General features: G+C 44.1%; 1 protein-coding gene and 1 non-coding gene across 3 annotated transcripts in view; both read right to left on the reverse strand.

Annotated features, from left to right (window-relative positions):
• Positions 1–18940, reverse strand: part of MMD (monocyte to macrophage differentiation associated) — a 43528-nt gene that overhangs the window by 2392 nt on the left and 22196 nt on the right. Inside the window, exons 1-6 of one of the 2 annotated variants that reach the window (XM_064728620.1) lie at positions 15103–15266; positions 8993–9074; positions 2631–2791; positions 1468–1542; positions 968–1069; positions 510–579 (exon numbers count right to left, since the gene is read on the reverse strand). In XM_064728620.1, the coding sequence (XP_064584690.1) occupies positions 510–579; positions 968–1069; positions 1468–1542; positions 2631–2791; positions 8993–9074; positions 15103–15119 (507 nt within the window). In that variant the 5' untranslated portion in view covers positions 15120–15266. Of the gene's footprint in view, positions 1–509; positions 580–967; positions 1070–1467; positions 1543–2630; positions 2792–8992; positions 9075–15102; positions 15267–18940 lie in introns of those variants that run through there. The other variant, XM_064728618.1, reaches the window with a different exon arrangement.
• Positions 18591–18662, reverse strand: TRNAE-CUC (transfer RNA glutamic acid (anticodon CUC)). The gene has a single exon. It is a non-coding gene; the product is annotated as a tRNA-Glu (tRNA).

Consider the following 18940-nt stretch of genomic DNA (forward strand, 5'->3'; position numbering starts at 1 on the left):
ACTGGGACAACTCAAGAACTAAAACAAGATTGATGGTTTGCTTCATCAGCAGAACAGACAATCATGGAGACAAAGAAAACCACATTACTCTGTGAAGTGTGAGTTTAATGCAGCTCCTCCCAGCAAGACTTTGACACAGCCAGTTAAGGCACTAACCTGAAAATGTGTCACATTTATATTAGCAGCAGAGATGGTTAATCAACATTATTTAAAATGTGTAACTATAAAACAGTTTGGAGTAGGATGCTTTTCAGATGCACCAAGAAACCCAGGCTCTCTTTATCTACACAATGCAGCCCAGATTGAACAAAACAAGGCAGCATTTCACTGAAATGTGAACTATAAATCCAAACTATGACAGGTTGTATTTGGTTGCTCTGCCAAGAACATTTATAAGTATAGTGTACTAAAATGAACATCTCTGCAGAGGAAAGAGCTGCACTGGAATTTAAGCTGGTTATAAAAGGCAAGTTTTGTTTGTTTGCACTGTTAATAGTCACATTCCTTACCATGGATGTCACTACCAGAGCAGGAGAAAATCCCATCGCTAAATAGAAAAAGAGTTCAACGATCTTATGCCTAAAAAGGAATGATTTGAGCAATTTAAGGTGGTGTACAAAAGGGTGAACATTTCCTTCAACAGCAAAAATGAATATTTTAAATTATCTGTTGGTATTGGATCATTACAAAAAAAGCTTTCATGCAGATAGATAGGTTATAGTGTTTTATGACAAAATTAAAACTAGCATTTATCTCTGCATTGTAGAGTTGCAGGCAATACCTTCCCTAAATACTGCCCAGACACTTTCACTTGCAGTAAGTACCAGTGAGAATAAAACACTCAGGCAACTTAAATTTTCATGTTTGATGAGAACCTTGGTAGCTCATCTCCAAAACAAAAAAAGATTGGTCTTGTTCTCTGATGATAATTTTCAGTTTAAAGTTAAATGCAAAGAAAAATTCTTACTTTTCATGGTAGAGAAATACATAAAGGGTTCCTCCAGCAGCCATCAGCCAGATAAACCATCTCATGTGAGATGCCAGAGGTCCCAGCTCACGGAGATTTAACCTGGAGGCATAAAGGTTCCAAGAGACAAAAGTGATGAGTAAACTAACACAATAGCAGTGGGGGTTAATAAAAACAAATAAATACTCAGAGCTTTAACTACAGAATGATGAGGGAACAAACACTGGGACATTCTACCCACAGGAAGGCAGAAGGTGCTTGCATTGATGGCTGGAAAGCATGAACTGAGGTATGTGGAGTATAAATAAACTACTTTCTGATGTTTCCTAGCATCACTTTCTGCTCAGCAAGGCCCAGGAAAGGACATTGCAATGTCTGTCACAACACATAATGTGCTCAGTTGCATCCAAGAAGCCATGAATAGATTTTGGAAAGCTGCAATGATGAACTCCTTACTTTGGAAAAGCTTTGATTCTGCAGCTGTGGTGCCCATTTCTTACCATGGTGCGTAGGATGATGCAATGAAGACATAGATCATCATTCTGTCACACATGTGAAAGCAATGCTCCATTGTCCTAGGGACAGAGAGACAGAACAGGTCACCATGACACATTTTGGGAAGATTTTTGCATCACCTCACTTTCCTGACATGCTTTGGAATTACTCTGGGGAAAATACCATCACCTCCATCCCGCTTACAACCATGTGGAGGAACTGAGACACGTAAGAGCTGAGCACTTCTCCAGTCCTCTCCCCTTCTCCACCCCCACCTTGCATCCCTGCCTAATCCAGACACTGTTACTATTTACTGACTACTGGCTATATCCAATTTATGGCCCAGAATTATTTAGGGAGTCTTACAAGGGATGGATAAATAAAATAAAATTAAAATAATAAATCCTATGTCAGTTCTGCTATTGCTGCCTTGGTCCCAAGGAGGTTTCCTGCTGGTTAGCTGGGCACTGGCAAAAGCTGTGCTCCTCAAAGCACTTGAGCATGCCACAGTCCCACACAGTGTCTTCACATCTGCAATCAGATATTATCCATCAACCACCTACATTATGTTTTTCTCATTCTGCTTCTGGATTAAGAGCCACTAGGGCTACCAAAACACATTTTCTTTGTGACAAGGCAGCAGACATTCAAGTTCACTGGTACATGAGCTTGGTTCACTATTCCTTCCAAAAAAATCAAGGGTGTTTATAGGAACCAAGGCAACCCCTGTGGCAGGGAGAAATTATGCATCTGACCCCACTGATATCAGAAGGTTAATTAATTACTTTATTATACTATATTATTCTATATTCTATTGCATTGTATTAAACTGAATCTGCACAAGCACCCAGAATCCCGTGGCTGTCAGCTGACAGTCCTGACACACACACACACACACCTGGCCCTGACAGGCCAAGGAAACAAAACACCATCACTTTGGGCAAACAACCTCCATATTGCATTCTACTTTGGCACAACACAGGCACAGCGAGTGATAAGATTTGTTTTGATCATTCTTTTCTCTGCTTCTCTCAGGTTCAGAGAACGCGAATCCCACAGGTGTTTTTACCATGGTTCAGTACAAAGTACCACTCCGACCTGCTGTAAAATTGGTTTGACTGAGAAGCACAAAGGGCAAACAAGGAAGGGCAGCACTCTCTGCTGCTACCTTAGGTGACTCTTCTTCCAGGAGACGATGTGGAAGACGGTGGAGACGATGAAGAGGGCGCAGAGCCCCACGCCGTACATCCATGCCGTGATCTTCTCCCAGCGGTCGTCCGAGAGCCGGTGCAGGAGGGCGCTGCCCACGATGGCAGGGACGATCAGGAGCTGCCACAACAAAAGGACATTGTCAGCTTTGTGCCGTGGTGCCACCCACAGAGCAGCACCAGCAGGCAGAGAGCTCAGCCCCAGCCAGAGCTTTGTCATTTAGTTTTAAGTTGACACGACAGCACCAGAAATTCATCAATGTCTCAGGCATAAAGCTATGTCTGGTTTTACTAAATTTCTCCCCCCATGGTACCAGGGAGGGTTACCAACTCCTCTAGCCATGACAGCAAATTCTTTTGTCTAATTTTCTAAATATTAGCAGGTTTTATTTTCACATACAGCTTCATGTTTTAAAACCAAATTGATCTTACGCTAGGCTTCAATTTAAGCCACATCTTGTGCATAGACACAGAGCACAAGATAGACCAAAATAAACTCAAATCCCAAATGAAAAAAACAAAGCATTTAGCAAAGTACAGTTGCAAGAATTAAGCAATAGTTTTGCAGAACTTGGGTTTAAGCTACCATTAATAAATTAGCTGCAAACTTCTCTCATGAATAGATTTTTAATGCACAAAGATGTTCTTCTAATGCAGCATATCCAACTCTGTTTTCCTTCCCACCTCCCTCTCAAAGCATTTCTAATTCACTTCCTCCAAAACAGGCCCTGTTCAAACATCATTATAAAATTATGCTTGCATGAAGCATCCAAGAAGTGATGCAGGCTTTAAATGCATACATTTAAAACCAAACTCCCTTCCAGAATAAAATACCTGATGTACCTCTATCTCCTTCAGGAAAAGGCAAAAAGAAGAGAGAGAGAAGGAGAAAAAAAAAAACAAACCAAAAACCCTAAAAAACACCCTAAATCCAACAAGTATTTGAAGAAGAGAGCTCACTGACTCAGCTATTTCTACCCATCTCCATCCACTATCAAGTCAGCCTTCTAATTTTTACAAACACTGCACAAATTCTCTTCCAGGCCCTACAGCATGTCTAAAATGCTAATTTGCTCCCTTGAATTGCAAATAAGCTCCTTAGGGTTAAATTCTTGGTCATTTAACCCAAGTCTCATATGTTAAACAATAAAGCCAGGAACAAGCAATGTTTAAACAAATCTGGCCACTTTGCATTACAGGTCTGATAGCTCAGACTGCAGAGTTCTAGTCTAGCCTGACCTATCTGTCCTTTATCTAATTACAGACCAGAGGAAATCGAGGTTCTGCTCAGTGCAGAGGATGCAGAGCAAACTGAATGGATCTGAGAACAACAATAACATGAATGGATCTGAGAATAACAATTTCCTTCTGACTTTGAAGTATATCAGCTGTAGCTTCATTACTATTCAATTTCCTTATGTTTTGCAAAATTCAGTGTATTTGTGCCAAATGGAAATTAAAAGCATGGCATTGATACATTCACAGCATTGGGACTGGAGGTGAAAACACTTCCTGAGCTTTGTAATGGAGCTATGGAAGTTGACCTGGTGCACTTTAAGGCCAGAAACAGTCTGCTAGCCTGGCTTCCCGTTTATCATCAACCCTAAATTTCCTGCACACATCCTGGATAGCCCCCAAATTCAGGGAAGGTTGAAATGTGTCACTGCTCAGGAGATCAGCCACTCCTGCTCTCCACACATGAGACACAGTGTGAATGAAGTGTGGCTGGAGCCCCTGGCACAGCCAGGAACTGATGAGATGTGACAATTGTTTCATTTTGTTTTTGCAGGGGACAGGAGGACACATAGCCCCAGAAATGGAGGTGTAGCCATGGCTCTAAGCTGTACAGTCCCACTGCACCCTCAGATTCCTTCCCAATTTTGGTGCAAATTCTAGTTTTGACTAAACTTGACAGAGCACTAAAAGGTTTCAGAGATTAAATACCTATAAATACCAGGTAAAACAGCAAATTCCTACTAATTCCCTGTAACAGCCTAGGCATGAGCTGCTCAGGGACTCTGACAGAGACCACTTCACAGGAAAAGAGCCCTCTTTGGGCTTTAGATCCACAGAATAACCCACCTTTCTTACAGAGACCCCAGCTTTTCATTAATCTCCTCAAATAAATATTTCACAAGCTAAGCTGTGACATGGGATGCCCAAATGGGCCAAAACAAAATTCAGTGTCAATCACTCGTTCCAGTAATTATTGTGTACAAAGTGATACAGTTAAAACAAAGAAGCAACTCTATGATCACCTCTTTATTTGCACCTTCAGAATCAAGAGTACAGCACATGAATGAAGACTTTAATCCCCTTTTTGCCTTGTCCTGCTTTAAAGAACAATTCTATCTCTCACAGGGAAGAGCACTGTATTCCATGAAAAGGACTGATTGTTTTTTCTAAGTATTCTTTTTGGAACCATTTTCCTCTCCATGCTTGGTAGGCACCATGGGAACAGTCAGACAAAACAAGAGAAGTTTTATTACTCTTTTTTTTTATGGCCAAAAATAGCTAGATTAAATACAAATTCCAGAAGTGATACACTGCTGCTCCAGCCAACTCGATTAAAGTTCTTCAGATGGCAATGTCATAACAGGTAATATATGGTACAATGGGCTTTACCCATCTTACAAAAGAAATATGAAACTTCAGCTCACAAAAAAAGGCAAATTTTCCCACGTTCATTTGAAAAAAATCACAAGCACAAGAACTGCATTTTAATCTCCAGTTTTCAGAATGGAAAAGCCATTAATCACTTCTTTAAAAAGGTGGGGAGTTCACCAAAAAAGCAGTCAGAGAATCAGAACTAACAGAATGAGTGGGATTGTGCTGTGTCATTTTACAGCATGACAAAGCATTTCTTAGTTGCCAATATTCCTTGAAAAAAACCTCCAGCTACAAGTCACAAAATCTTTGCTTATTTCATCATGGAGTGCAAGTCTTCCAAGTGAATATCATCAAACCCAGTAACTTAATGTACTGTGAGCAAACCCAGAGCTGTGATGTGCAAATTTACTAATTTTAGCACCGTGATTAATCCTGGCTGCATCAGAAGTGGGGCTGGAAGGAAGATCTGCAGAACAGGAGAGAAGGCAACAGTTTCCTAAGCTTTCTAGAAAAATGTCAGAACAAAATAAGAGAATGAAGTTAAAAGCTCTTTGCAATAAGGAGGACGATAAAGGATTAAAATATGTTCATTTACATCTACAGGTGGTAATCTGTCAGAATAGTTTTCAGCACAATCTCTGTGTGGTGCATTTTGGGAAACCAACTACCACAAACCCTGCTGTCACAGCAAGTAAAAACCCTTAAGGCACAAGGGAAGAGGCTGACACAATAAGCTGTGAACCTGATCAGGGTCACTTGAGTGAAATGACACTCTCTGGTTACCAACTTACAGCAAAACACCCAGTGCCTTCCACCTGTCTGGGGCTGCTTAGGATACTGCTCCACTGGTCAGCATTTTACCTGCATTCTTTCCATATTTCTCCAAATAATCTCTGTCACAGACAGCTTTAAAAACCTGTTGGAAGTTTTGCTTTTGTATCTAACATCCCTGGAAAATGAAGTTGTTCTCCTTGCACATCATGCAGGCAGCAACAACTTTTCATGCACGAGCCACTGCAGCAGTGTTGGTGTCACTGCTGCAATCTCACGAGCCTCTCACTGGGAGGGAAACACTGAGGGCACAAAAATGGTCCATGCAGTTCCTTTTTGGAAAGGAAGGCAGCAGAAACAGCAACAAAGCTGCCAGCCCTGACCCCAAAAAATGTGACACTTAGAGGGACCCATGAAGGGCTGTGCCCATCCCCAGCTGCCTGCTCCATGAGTGCACTCCTGTTACCATCTCTCCCAACTTTGCAATTTTCCCCTTATTTTAGGAGACCAGTAACAGAGTGAGAGGCCCACAAGCAACTTGGGTTGTGCAACTCACAGAGAACAGAGAAACTGCTTATACCAATCAGTGGGAATGGAGACATTTTCATCAGAAGAGTCCTTCTGAAATTTTGATCACCCCTTCTTCCCTGCTCAAATGGCCGCCTAAATGCTCCAAGTCTCACTTTTTAAATATTTATACTACTTCTGTTCTTCCATGCACTTCACTAACCCAACCTGGAATACAGATTATAACTAATTTTAAGAATAGTTACTCCTTTTAAGGCAGTTAGAAGAAACATTTAAAGTAGTATAAAGCAAGGCATGTCTAAATCCTGAGGTTTTAACACAACAAGGTCTGATAAACCTTACATACACCAGAAAGCTTTGTTATGAAAGTCATCTCTCCCCTCCAATTCTCACAACCCCTGCTTTTCTCATGCACTGTTTCCTTCCTGTTGAACACAGAGAACAGTTTTTCTGTCTATTTTCAACTACTTTGCTGCCATTCCTCTCCCAGTGTCTGAAGGCAAGTCAACGCTTCATTTAAAGCTTAAAAAAAAAAAAAAAAAGCAAGACATTTAAAATAGCCTTACAAGTAAGAAATGTGAAGATACCTTACTACCTTTTAAGTCTTGTACCAAAAGGTTGTACCTGGGATTCTATACCATCCTTTGTCCTTATTTTTTTGTTGCTTGTTTTTTATTAAGCAGCTGCCATAAACTGATTCCTGTGTATTTTTAAGTTCAAAACCAGATGGGATACCTATTGAGAAGTACAGCCACACTCAAAGTAGAAGTTGACTGCTTCCTGAATTATGAATTCAGGAATTCATTCATAAAAGTTTGGAATAAAAATATATTGGAGAACCATTGTTGGATTCTGTTCTATAGAATTATCAATGTCTAATAGAAAACTTGCATTGCAATCTAGCAGCAAAGACTCAGCCACTTGACCATCTAACATTTAGTAAGTCTGCAACACAACGGAGATGAAAACATCCCCCCTAGCTTTTCTGTGCTCTCCCAGCTTAGACTCCCATTTCAAGACTTTAAATACTGATGAAAAAATACGGCATATTTATTTTAACAGTTTATTGTAGGTTTTAGCAGGTAGATTGCTCAGAAAGTAACCAGAGAGCTCCAGCACAAACTGCAGCCTACCAGAAAACACTGATCCACCCTGGCTGTCACGTCCTGCTAACAGGCAGGAGTAAATCATGCCTGGTTTTCAACTAGGTGAAAGCTGAAATTGCTTAGGAGCACAGCAACATCTGCCAGATATTTTGAAATCTAACTTTTTGGCCAGAGTAAACAAGATTTGCACAAGGATTATGAGATAAACTACGTATTTGTGTTAACTAACAGAACGTTGCTTCATTCCCTAGGCAAACAAGCATATATTTACATAATGCTGTACATGAGACCTTTGGCTTAAGAACACAGAAGCTTCAGTCAACTTTATGTCCACATGCAAAACCAAGGTGATTCTGCTTTTACCAGCACCACGGAGCTGTATGTTGGTTATTTATGAAATACACACAAGGGATCCTTAAGAACAGAGCTCCTTAACAACTGAAGAGTCCTGGGCACCACTTTGAGCTTTCCTATCTGCAGCTCACTCAGACACACTGGAGATAAGAGACTGAGGACAAAGTCAAACATACTTCAGATGTTTGGAGCTGAGGGGTTGAGGAGACACACAAGCTGATTTTGTAAAAGGGCAAATGCTATCTTAAAAAGCAAACAAACACATTTTTAAGTCCTTTTCAAAGTGCCAGACAGCAAATTAAACTTCCTAATTACTAAAAGAAAAAAAAAAAATCAAAGGGGACTGCTTTTGTTCTTCTTTATGTGAATACCATATATTCAATTCTAGAATAAGTCCTTACATTACAAAAATAAGGAAAGCTTGAAATTTCAGAAGGGCTGTCAGCATTATCAGGGTCTCTTGCAAAACAGCAGATTTCTTGAAGAGTCAGTAGGTATCAGGATTGATTAAAACATTCCAGCTCTTGTTGCCCCACAGACAGTCTGATGAGGCCTTCCCATTTCTCACACGGATAAATCTTTCTTTTACTTCCAGTTTACAATTTGCACAATATTATGTCAGGGCAGACCTGGAAAATCCACCTTGCAGGCTGACTAGTAGTGGCCTATATCCCCTTTACTGCAGGCATCCTTTGACTGGAACAGAGGGAAAATATCAAGTTAAAGATCTGTAACACTGGTGAAAATGAATCTTGTGAAGTGTCTGGAGCTCTAAGAGATTCAGAATATTACCAAACATCTAATTTTCTGAACTGTTACAGTTAATGCTTATATGCACAAAACCAGAGAGAGGCTGTAGATATGAACACAGCAAGGCAAAGGTAAGCATTTAGCAATCCAAACAGACAAAAATTTATTGAAAATCTGGTTAAAGAAGGCAGAAGTGTACTTACTGCATGTGTGTAACAGTTAGCAGCATGTTCATAGCAAGTGGGTTTGTAGCGGCTGTTGGCTGGGGCTGGGTGGTTCATGAACCTGTGGAATAATTAAGAATACTTTCAGGAAAGTTACTAAAACATCTCTCTGAGTGTCATGAAGGAAATGAAGGAATACTTCCAAACTTGGTAGTGTTAAAAATTTTAAGTACAGACATGTTCAAAGTAACTGTGATTTGAATTGCAAGTTCTCCCAAGTAAAGTCTCTTACCAGACACACATGTTAAATAAATTCCTGTGACTGCCTGATGCAGGATGATAAACTCTTTAATCAGGAGTTCACAAAGCAGTCAGACACTCTCTTTTCTGACAGTTTGGTCAGAGGAAGAATGAAACATTTCCTATTTAAATTACATGGCAAGAACTCAAATTATTCTTGAAATATGGAGTTCATCATAGCTGTCATCATAGCTTCTTGTTTTAAGAAGTTCTTGAACCTGCAGCAATATTCCATTTTGGAGCACTTGAACACTGATTTTTGACTCCTATAGCAAGCAGTATTTGCATCTCTGGAGCATGAGGTGGCTCATTTTTTAATCCTATGTCTGTAACTGAGATCCAAACATCTCCTACATGGGCATGATGAAAGGAGACTCTAATGGTCAGAGGAAACATTTCAAGATGTTTGCCACAGACATTCCATCTTTTTATCTAGGAATTTTCAAACATTCTAACAAACAAACAAGCACATCAAATGCAGTCCATGCAAGCTGAATAGAATATGATGAAACCCTAGAAAGTTTTGGAAGAATTTGCCAATGCAAACGTTTTAAGTGTATTAAAAAACCCAAACACTTGAGCTGTTTCCTGTGAAACTCAACAACTTAAATCTCTGCAGGAACACCTGTAAAAGACAGCACACACCTATATGCAACAGTCAAATGAAAGCTGTGAATTTCTCCAGCTCCAGTCTGTTATCCCAGCACTGCTGAGTGTCCTACAAAAGTGATTATCTTTCACCAATAATTCCAGTTTACTCCAGATTTTTCTAAAACTATGCACTGACAATCAGTCAGGTATCCAAGCAGCCAGGAACAGCTTCACAAGAAATAAAGACCATGTTTGTATACTCAGAACCAAGAGCAGCTTTGTTACCTGGATTTATACAAAAAGCTTGTTAGACAAACTTTGGTCCTTCCCCATGTCCCCCTGGTTTAAATCAAAATGAGTCTTATTTTTATGACATCTATAAAATACTGCCCAACCTCAAAACAGGAGAAAACAAACAAACAACTAAAAAAAAAAAATCCAACCCAAATGTTACAGTTGGCATAAGCAGTACCAGATTTCTGGAATATTTCACTTGGTTTTCTTGACTGATTTATTAAGTGACTTGGGAACCATTTTTTCTAAACTGATAGATGAAAATGTAGCAGCATTGGGAAAATAACAGTGTCATGATCCCTCCCTTCCCAAACCATGGCAATTTCAAGAAACAGTTTCATTGGTACTAATACAAAGGCTAAGAAAAATGTGGATTTAATTCACAGACACAGAACATAAATGGTTGTTAGCACATTAATAACCCTGCAGGAGTTAATGTATGGTTAAAAATGGCAATTCTTTTGTCAGTGAGAAATGGCACCTTGTTCTCCTCTCCAAGAAGACAATGACACTGTCATCACAAAGGCTTGCAGAATATTTGGAAAATTACTTTATTGCCAGTGCTTGTATGTCTTCAACAGCTGCTGAACACCATCTCTGTATCCTCTAAAGATGGAACATTCAGTTTGCTCAGTTCTGCTTCCAAGTCAGGAAAATGTTTAAAAATAAAAGCATCTGTTGGCTCAGTGAGTGGCCAGGCTTGGACTGCCCTTGTCCAACTCCATAAATTCAAAGTCATGGGAAACTTTTCACTTATCACATCTAGAATATTATTGCTTTTCTCTGTGGTGGTACCTTGGAAGTCTCTCAAGAAGTAAAAAAAAATTTAAAAAGTCAAACTCAAACCTGAAGAACCAAAAGGAATAATTTTATACTCTGCAGCAGCTTTATAATTTCTGGTGCTCCAAATTTCTATGTTCGATACTATTATCATATACAAATCTATAAATAATTGATGCCTCCTAATGGGATCTTCTATTATCCAACATTAGCCTACTTTTAATTTTTTCCCCCTTTTTTTCAGTAGGAAATACACTGCATCTTTCTAAAGCAATCACATTGGATCTAGAGGTAATGTTAGATTTTAGAATTATGCACTAACACTTTAGAAATGAGGACCTCTTACTGTCACTAATTTAAAGACATTTATTAGCTGTAGAACAGAACACAACGACAGTAACCAACCTATCCTTGCTCTGTTACCTACACACAGAGCTGGGCTTTTTCCCTGTTTTGTTTGTGGCAGCACAGGAATGATGCAAATCCTCTGTACCAGAGCTCCAGCATCAGCACCACCTCACCCATCCCCTTCACCTCAGTGTTTACACCAATAACACAACACCCCCGGTGTGTTTTGGCAGGAGGGGAAGGGCTCAGTTTTACCTCTCCTCACAGAAATGCCCCAGCACCAACTCTGCTGCACACCTGACAGACCTGCACCGCTCCCTCCTGAGAGGGATTGCCTCCATCCAACAGGCTGCACACCCTGGGAACATCTGCTCAGGTCACTACTCACAGGCAGCAGTCTTAGTAAAGCAAACTTTGAATTATTCCTCCTTGCCTTTTGATCATTAACTATTTATAAATGTTATCAGGAACAACTTCAGAGGAAGGATCATTGACGAGGTGGCTGGAAGGGCAAAAATGCCAGCCAGAGCTTCTCACGAGTTCGTTTCATTTCCAGCCTGACAGTTTAGGCTTAATGTCTTAAGAAACAGATGTGGATTTTGAAAAGAGCTGCTCTGTGATTTTACTGATGTGCTCCTCAAAATCAGGAAAATTATTCTGACACACACAGTTAAAGCCAGTCATATACTCCTGCAGTTATAGACACATATGATATTGCAACACAAAGGCAGAAGAATGTGGTTGTTTATTCACATTCTAGAGGCAAAACAGCTCTGCTCTTTCTTAAAGATAAATAAATAAGCAAACAAACCCCATGCCACCACCAACAATGGATGTTTGTTTCCTGCCTTGTGAATACAGCAGCACAGGGACATTGCTCTTCCTCCTATCTACAGGTCACGTTTGCCTCTTCTGTAAAAGATAATTGTGGGAATTATAATCTCACCTTCCTAAAAGTGGAAGCTCAGTAAAGAGCATTCAGATGCTGTTCACTCCTAAACAAAGGCTCTCTGTAACACAGTCATTAAGGTTATTATCAAATGCAGGACAGACTGACAATGCCCCACTGAACTGGGCTACAGTTTACAGGAAATGTCTTTAATTGAAGCCTTTTTGATTCTCTAGCAAATCTCTAATGTATTTTTTACTAGCAGATCTAGTGAAACCAGAATCATTTAATCAGAAGATATGCAGCACATCTCACAAGGATGCACAAGTACTTGTCCATTTAAGATATTGACAATCCAAGATATCCAAGATAAAATATTAATGCCTTCAATACCAGAGTAAGAAATTTCTGAAATTAAGAGACTGAGAAAGGCTTGTAGCCAGCCAGGAGAGCAGAATGCTTTCACACTGAACTGAGCTGTGAGTTCCTTTTCACAATTTAAATTCTCAATGCTCAGAACCTGCTCAAGACCAAGGAAGTTCAAGACTCAGAATTTCATAGCAAACAAACAACTTTTGATGGACATACTCCCAATATAAGCAGACAAAAGGTACTGAGAGAGAGATACAGCAATTTAAAACAAGAGGGAAGAAACTCACACCCCTCCCTTCATGCTACTTGATCTTTGATCTTGAAATACTTTAAATATTTTAAATTCTAAACATACAGACTGATCCATCCTGTGTGACAGACCCTAATCTCAAGCCCCTATTCATTTCCAAGGAACAGATGCTGTATGTTTCCCAGAGATTCCAGAATTAAGAGAAGATAGTATCTCAGAGACAAAGCAGAAGGAAAGTCCGAGGGCTCTTAATGCTTTGTCTCTGCATGCAAAGCCAGCTTAGAAAAATAAATTACAAAACCCCAAATCCATTGCACATATCTGTATGACATTTGTCTGGCATTACAACAAGCTTAGACCCCAGACTGCAGAAGGGAAAATAAAATCTTGCCCTATTGATGATTCCCATCTGCTGAATGAATTATTGTTTTAAGCATAAAGCAAATTGTCAGTAAAAACAGCAAGCACCGATAATGGCCTCAAATATCTGAATTTTTTAGTCTTTTCAGGAAGTATTTTTCCTTTATTCAGCTCAAAAGACCTCATACTTCCTTTCACCAGCTTAAAAGCACATTCCCTCTTTTTGTGCCTTTCTTTCTTTGTGCTTTCCAGCAGCAAGAGAAGCCATTTAGACCTAATAAGCCACAAATAACAGCATATGAGAAACTGCAACAACGTGGGCGTAACTCCACAAAACCGGCAGGAGCATAAATCAAATGGGGTTAAAAATTGCTTCATTATCTAAATATATGCTTCAGTACCTAGGATGTTACCTAAGCTCTTTGTTTTCAAGAGGAAAACAAAAAAAAAAAAATACAGCAGGTCAGAACAGATCTGATGACCATTCAGATTAGATTTTGAAGAGAAACAAAACGATTTATTAAAAGCTTGCTTGGACCAAATTTGGCTTTGACCAAATTCATTCAGTTAAAAGTAGACCCATCTTCCTCCACAGTAGGCACCTTCCTTCCTGGATTTGACAGTATCTAGCTGTGGTTTGTAACTGCTCACATAATCTTTACTATCTCTCAACATCTGAGGCACAGAAATAATTCAGATCAGTGCAGAAGCAGTTCCCTTATTTGGAAATATCAGTGAAATCCCACGCTGTGTGAAGGTTCATGTACTTACAGCACGATACTAAAGATAAAAGGAAATCTGCAATACTCTGAGAACCCACAAACAACTCTGCTATCACACATAGATTGTGTCATGGAAAAAAGTGTCTGTGCATCCCACTGACCTCCCCAAAGCCTCCCCAGCCTTCTGGCAAGTATGAAAGGCAGCAATTCAAGCAAAGAGTGGGCAGCAATCACAAGTCACCCCAGGTGCTGCAGCACATCTGAGCTCAGGGGCAAGGGACCAGCCAGCCGAGGTGTGAGCTAGCACAGAAACAGCGTCCAACCGCATTAATATTTTTCTCTTTCAGTTTTATTTCTCTTTTAATACTTAGGTTTCAGTTCTTGGAGCAAGCTGATGAAAGGAGAGCAAGGCAGGCCCATGGCAGGTAGCTGGCCAGGGAAGCCCTGTGCAACCGGCCTCACCCAGGACGGGCTGTCCATCAACAGTTACTGGCCTGGCACGGGCACAATGAGGAACCCAAGCCCACAGATGCTTATCCAAGAACCACGATTGCAGTTACCCGATCAACCTCCCCGTGAACATGAGCAGCATCTTAAAGCTGAATGAAGGCTGATTTTCAAGCTAAAAAAGCATTGATTTAGATTGGATACTAGGAAGTAATTCTTCCCTGTGAGGGTGCTGAGGCCCTGTCAGAGAAAAGCTGCGGCTGTCCCGTCCCTGGAAGCACACAAGCCCAAGTTGGACAGGGCTTGGAGGAACCTGGTCTAATGCAAGGTATCCCTGCCCATGGCAGAGAGCTGGAACGAGATGAGCTTTAAGGCGCTTCCAACCCGGAGCATTCTGCGATTCCATGATACTCAATGCGCCCTCGAAGGCAGCAGAACAAGGAGCTCCATGGCCCCGCGGGGCCACACGGGGCCGGCGGGCGCTGACCCAGCCCGGCCCAGGAGCCACAGGTCGGGCCCCGCGGGAGCGCCGCGATGCGCGGCTGTGACACAGGGCCGGATGCGCGAACCCTCGCCCACTGAACAGCGGCGATGAACAAACAAACACAAACAAAAGACCCTCCTCACCCCCGCCCACTCGCGCCCCCGGGACCTCGATGCCCTCCCCACCCGGCACCGGAGAGAAAACCTCGGCTCCCCCATCCACCCCTCACCCCGCCCGGGGGTTCCATCCCGCGGGGAGCGCCCCGGGCAGGAAAGAGGATCCCATCCCCGCCGGGGGTCGCGGCGATCTCACCTCCGGAACCGCCGCATGGGTCCGGGGCTGGGGGTCGGGCCGGGGGGCTACGGGCGGCTCGGGCCGGGCTCCGGGCCCGCATTGGCGAGCGCGCGGCCGCGGCGCGCAGGACGGCGGGCGCCGGGCGAGCTGAGCGCGGGGCCGGGCGGGCGGCGGCCGCTTTAACCGGCCCTGGCTCCGCGCAGCCCCCGCCCCGGCCCGCCCACCGCGGCCCGGCCCCGCCGCCGAGCGCGGGAGGAGCCGGCCCGGCCCGGCGCGGGCTTCCGCGGCATCGCCGCTGCGAGGTGGGGCCGGCGCACCGCGGAACGGGGCCGGGGGAGCCCCGCGGTGGGAGCGGGGAATGGGGCTGGAGGAGCGCCCTGGTGGGAGCGGGAGCCGCGGCCTGGCTCCCGAGGGTGGCCCGGCTGGGCCGGGGCTCCGGGCAGCAGTGGGAGGCAGCGGCCGCGGCGGGGCCGGGGCTGGCGGTGCCCGGGGCCCGGCTGCAGCTCGTCCCGCGGCCTCGCAGGGGATGGAGCAGCCCCGGGGCGCTGCTGGGGACAGCGGTTTAATCGCCATTGTCTCAGCTCGTTCAGCAGAGAGGAGGGCTTGGCGGTGGCAGCACGCTTCCTCTTCCCAGTGTGGGAGCTGTGGGAGCCTTTCTGCGACGGATTCGGCACGGACTGACCCGGGTGACTTCACCCACCCGCCCGTGGGGTCCATCCCGGCGTGGCACAGGAGAGCACAGAAAACGCCGTGGCTTTGCTGTCACATAAACCTGCACGTGGGATTATTAACTCCACTCCAAATCGGGGTTACAGTGGCCAGACTGTTTGGCAGAGAGAAACTGGCTGGCGGGTTCCCGTCTCTGTGCCCTAATCTTACCTACTCAAACCTAACTTTGCCAAGCAAGGGTTATTTCACTGAGTGAAGGGATCATGTCAAGCTTATTTCTGTAAGGCGAACGTGGCGTTGCCTTGTACAATACAAACAGGGCATGAATTAGGAGAATATTATTATTATTAGAATTCTATTTATGCTATTTTTCTAATCTAATATCTTGTTTACAGGGGGATTTTGAACAGTTCCAGCCCTCAACAAAAGCGATTAGTAGAGGCACACCAAAGCCATGCACGGGTTTAGACAAATAAACCATACTCAGTGTCAACATCTTTTGTGGTAGGACTGATGCAGACAGGATCTGCTGGCAGCTGTGCCATGGTTTGTAAGTCATCTCCCAAGCTGAACGTGTCACCTCTGCCAGGTAACCACCTCCAGCACAAGGAAGTATCAGCGTCATGGCTTGGCTGCATGTCAGGCTCAATCTGACTGTTCATGGCTCTCTCCCTTTACCAGCTGTTCCCTGGTGCCAGCAGTGAGCAAAGGATTAGGTGGTAACAGTTTTGTAAACTGCCATGGCAAGACTTGCCCCTCAGCTTCTGTAGTTCCAGTAAAGAATAAGCTCTTCTGATACAAATTGCAGATTTTGTTCTCCAACAGGGGCTTGGTTGTGCTAGGACAGGTGAGGCTGGGCCAGAAGACTTTTGCAGACAGCTGCTCAGCTTTTCTGAAAAAGGAGGGCAGAGCTTGATGCTGGAAAGGAGAGCTCCTGAAATGCAGAGCCAAGCTAGTTCCCTGAGAAATACTGCCATTAATTTCAGTGAGGTATCACTGTTAATATGTTGGTATAATCTGTCATCTGATTTTGCAGTGTCACTGGTAATAAAGTTTCATATTGCCTATGTTATCTGTTAATTCAAAAGGAGCAAAGTTTGAGGACGCTGCTGAAGAGCCCAGACCTGCACACAGCTGCATTTCAACAGCTGAAGTGCCAGCACTGTCCTGGCTTTATATTGAGGTAGGGCTTGTGGTGATGCAGCTGCCTTCCTGCTCAGTACCACACACCCATCCTTGCATTCCTCTGTAACTCCCCAGTAATTTGCACTTTCAGGTTGTAGAAATGTTCTGGAACATGTGATGTGTACACCATGACTGGAAGGCTGGCTGCTTTGTGGTTCTGGCAAAAAACTGGGCTGACTCCTGTAAAAACAGTGCACTGACACCTTCAAAGGTACACATAGAGGTGTTGCATCTTGTCTCCATCTCCTCTCATTCCCTCTGCTCCTCTTTGACTCTTTCTTCTGCCTTCTCCCAAGCCACTGTCGTTTTAATTTCCTTCCCTGCTGCCTTGGACATTTGATCTAGACTCACAAATGTGTCAGAGTTCTTCTCTGTCATTTTGACAGAAGAAGTGGTAATTCTGGAAGCGTGGTCAAACCAATGAAGGTTTGGGTTCATACTGACACTGGTGTAGCCAGTGGGGTTTGGACACACCTCCGAGAATACACAGGGGTTAAAAGCAGGGCACTGCCCTGGCACTTCCTCTTTGGACCTCGTCGGGCGAGGAGTTCAGATCTCTCCCCCGTCCGGCCCGCTGCTGCTGGGCGGGGGAGGGGCCAGCCATGCGGTAAGGCCTGGGGCCTGGACAGAGATGGTGTTGAGGGGGCTTCGAGGATGGAAGGGTGGGGGAGCCCCAAGAGACATCGGGCAGCCAGCCCCCCCCTCCCCCCCCCAGGAGAGCAGCCAGCGAGAAGGGGGAGGAAGACTGCCCGGCCGCAGCGGCAGCGTGTGGGCAGCATGCGTGGGAGCCGTTCCGGGACCGACAGACAGAGACTGAAAACTTTTAACCCTTTCTTGCATGATTGGGGCCTTACAAAAATGCTAATCCTCCTCGAAGCTGAATAAGAAGGGAGATGAGAGATGAGATGACTTGGCTCGGAGATTGTGGAGATGATTGGATGGGGAGAGATGATTTGGAGTGGCCTTTTGGCTGGACTTTTTCTTGTAGCCATGGACTCAGTTGTTCCTGTGACACAGACTGCATTTAGGGGAGGCAGTGCCTCAAAACCAGGAGGGTTCATTTGTGAGGACCCCCCGGCCCCAGGGGGTTGGAAAAATATGGGGGGGACAGTTGTCCCAAAAGCAGAGACTGTGCCTTTTTGGAGTGAGACAAGGCATCCTTGAAAGACCACCCTAAAAGCAGCTCTGGCCATGTCTCGGTGGTGAGAGCACTGAGCATGGAAGGAACATGTCACAAGCGGCAAATGGACTTTCCGGGCGGTGCCGAAGTGACAAGGAAGCATCCGGGATTTCAGTGTGTTTCCAGAAGCCTATGGAACAAGAAGGACTCCTTTTCCTCTTCATGAACTGCAGTTTGAGTATACTAAAGTGTCGTGCCGGGCTGGGCAGTTGGTATTTTTGAGAGAATGTATTGGATTGGGAAAGTCAGGGAGTGGGGAGGAGGAAAAGTGGTTTTGTAAGGTTTTCAATTTTTTTTCTTTTCTTTATAGTCTCTCCCTATTTCCCTGTAGTTTAAGTAATAAAGTGGTCTTTATGTTTAAGTTAGAGCCTGTTTTGCTTATTCCTGGTCACATCTCACAGCAGACACCAGGGTGAGGCATTTTCATGGGGGCACTGGCTCTGTGCCAGGCTCAAACCATGACATTTTTTGGTTCCCTGACCGGGAATCGAACCCGGGCCGCGGCGGTGAGAGCGCCGAATCCTAACCACTAGACCACCAGGGAGGTCCCAATCCTCCTGATTGTAAGGCCCCATGATTGTAAGGCCCCAATCATGCAAGAAAGGGTTAAAAGTTTTCAGTCTCTGTCTGTCGGTCCCGGAACGGCTCCCACGCATGCTGCCCACACGCTGCCGCTGCGGCCGGGCAGTCTTCCTCCCCCTTCTCGCTGGCTGCTCTCCTGGGGGGGGGAGGGGGGGGGCTGGCTGCCCGATGTCTCTTGGGGCTCCCCCACCCTTCCATCCTCGAAGCCCCCTCAACACCACCTCTGTCCAGGCCCCAGGC

This window comes from Zonotrichia leucophrys, chromosome 18 (genome assembly GCF_028769735.1).
Source record: "Zonotrichia leucophrys gambelii isolate GWCS_2022_RI chromosome 18, RI_Zleu_2.0, whole genome shotgun sequence".
Lineage (NCBI taxonomy): Eukaryota > Metazoa > Chordata > Aves > Passeriformes > Passerellidae > Zonotrichia > Zonotrichia leucophrys.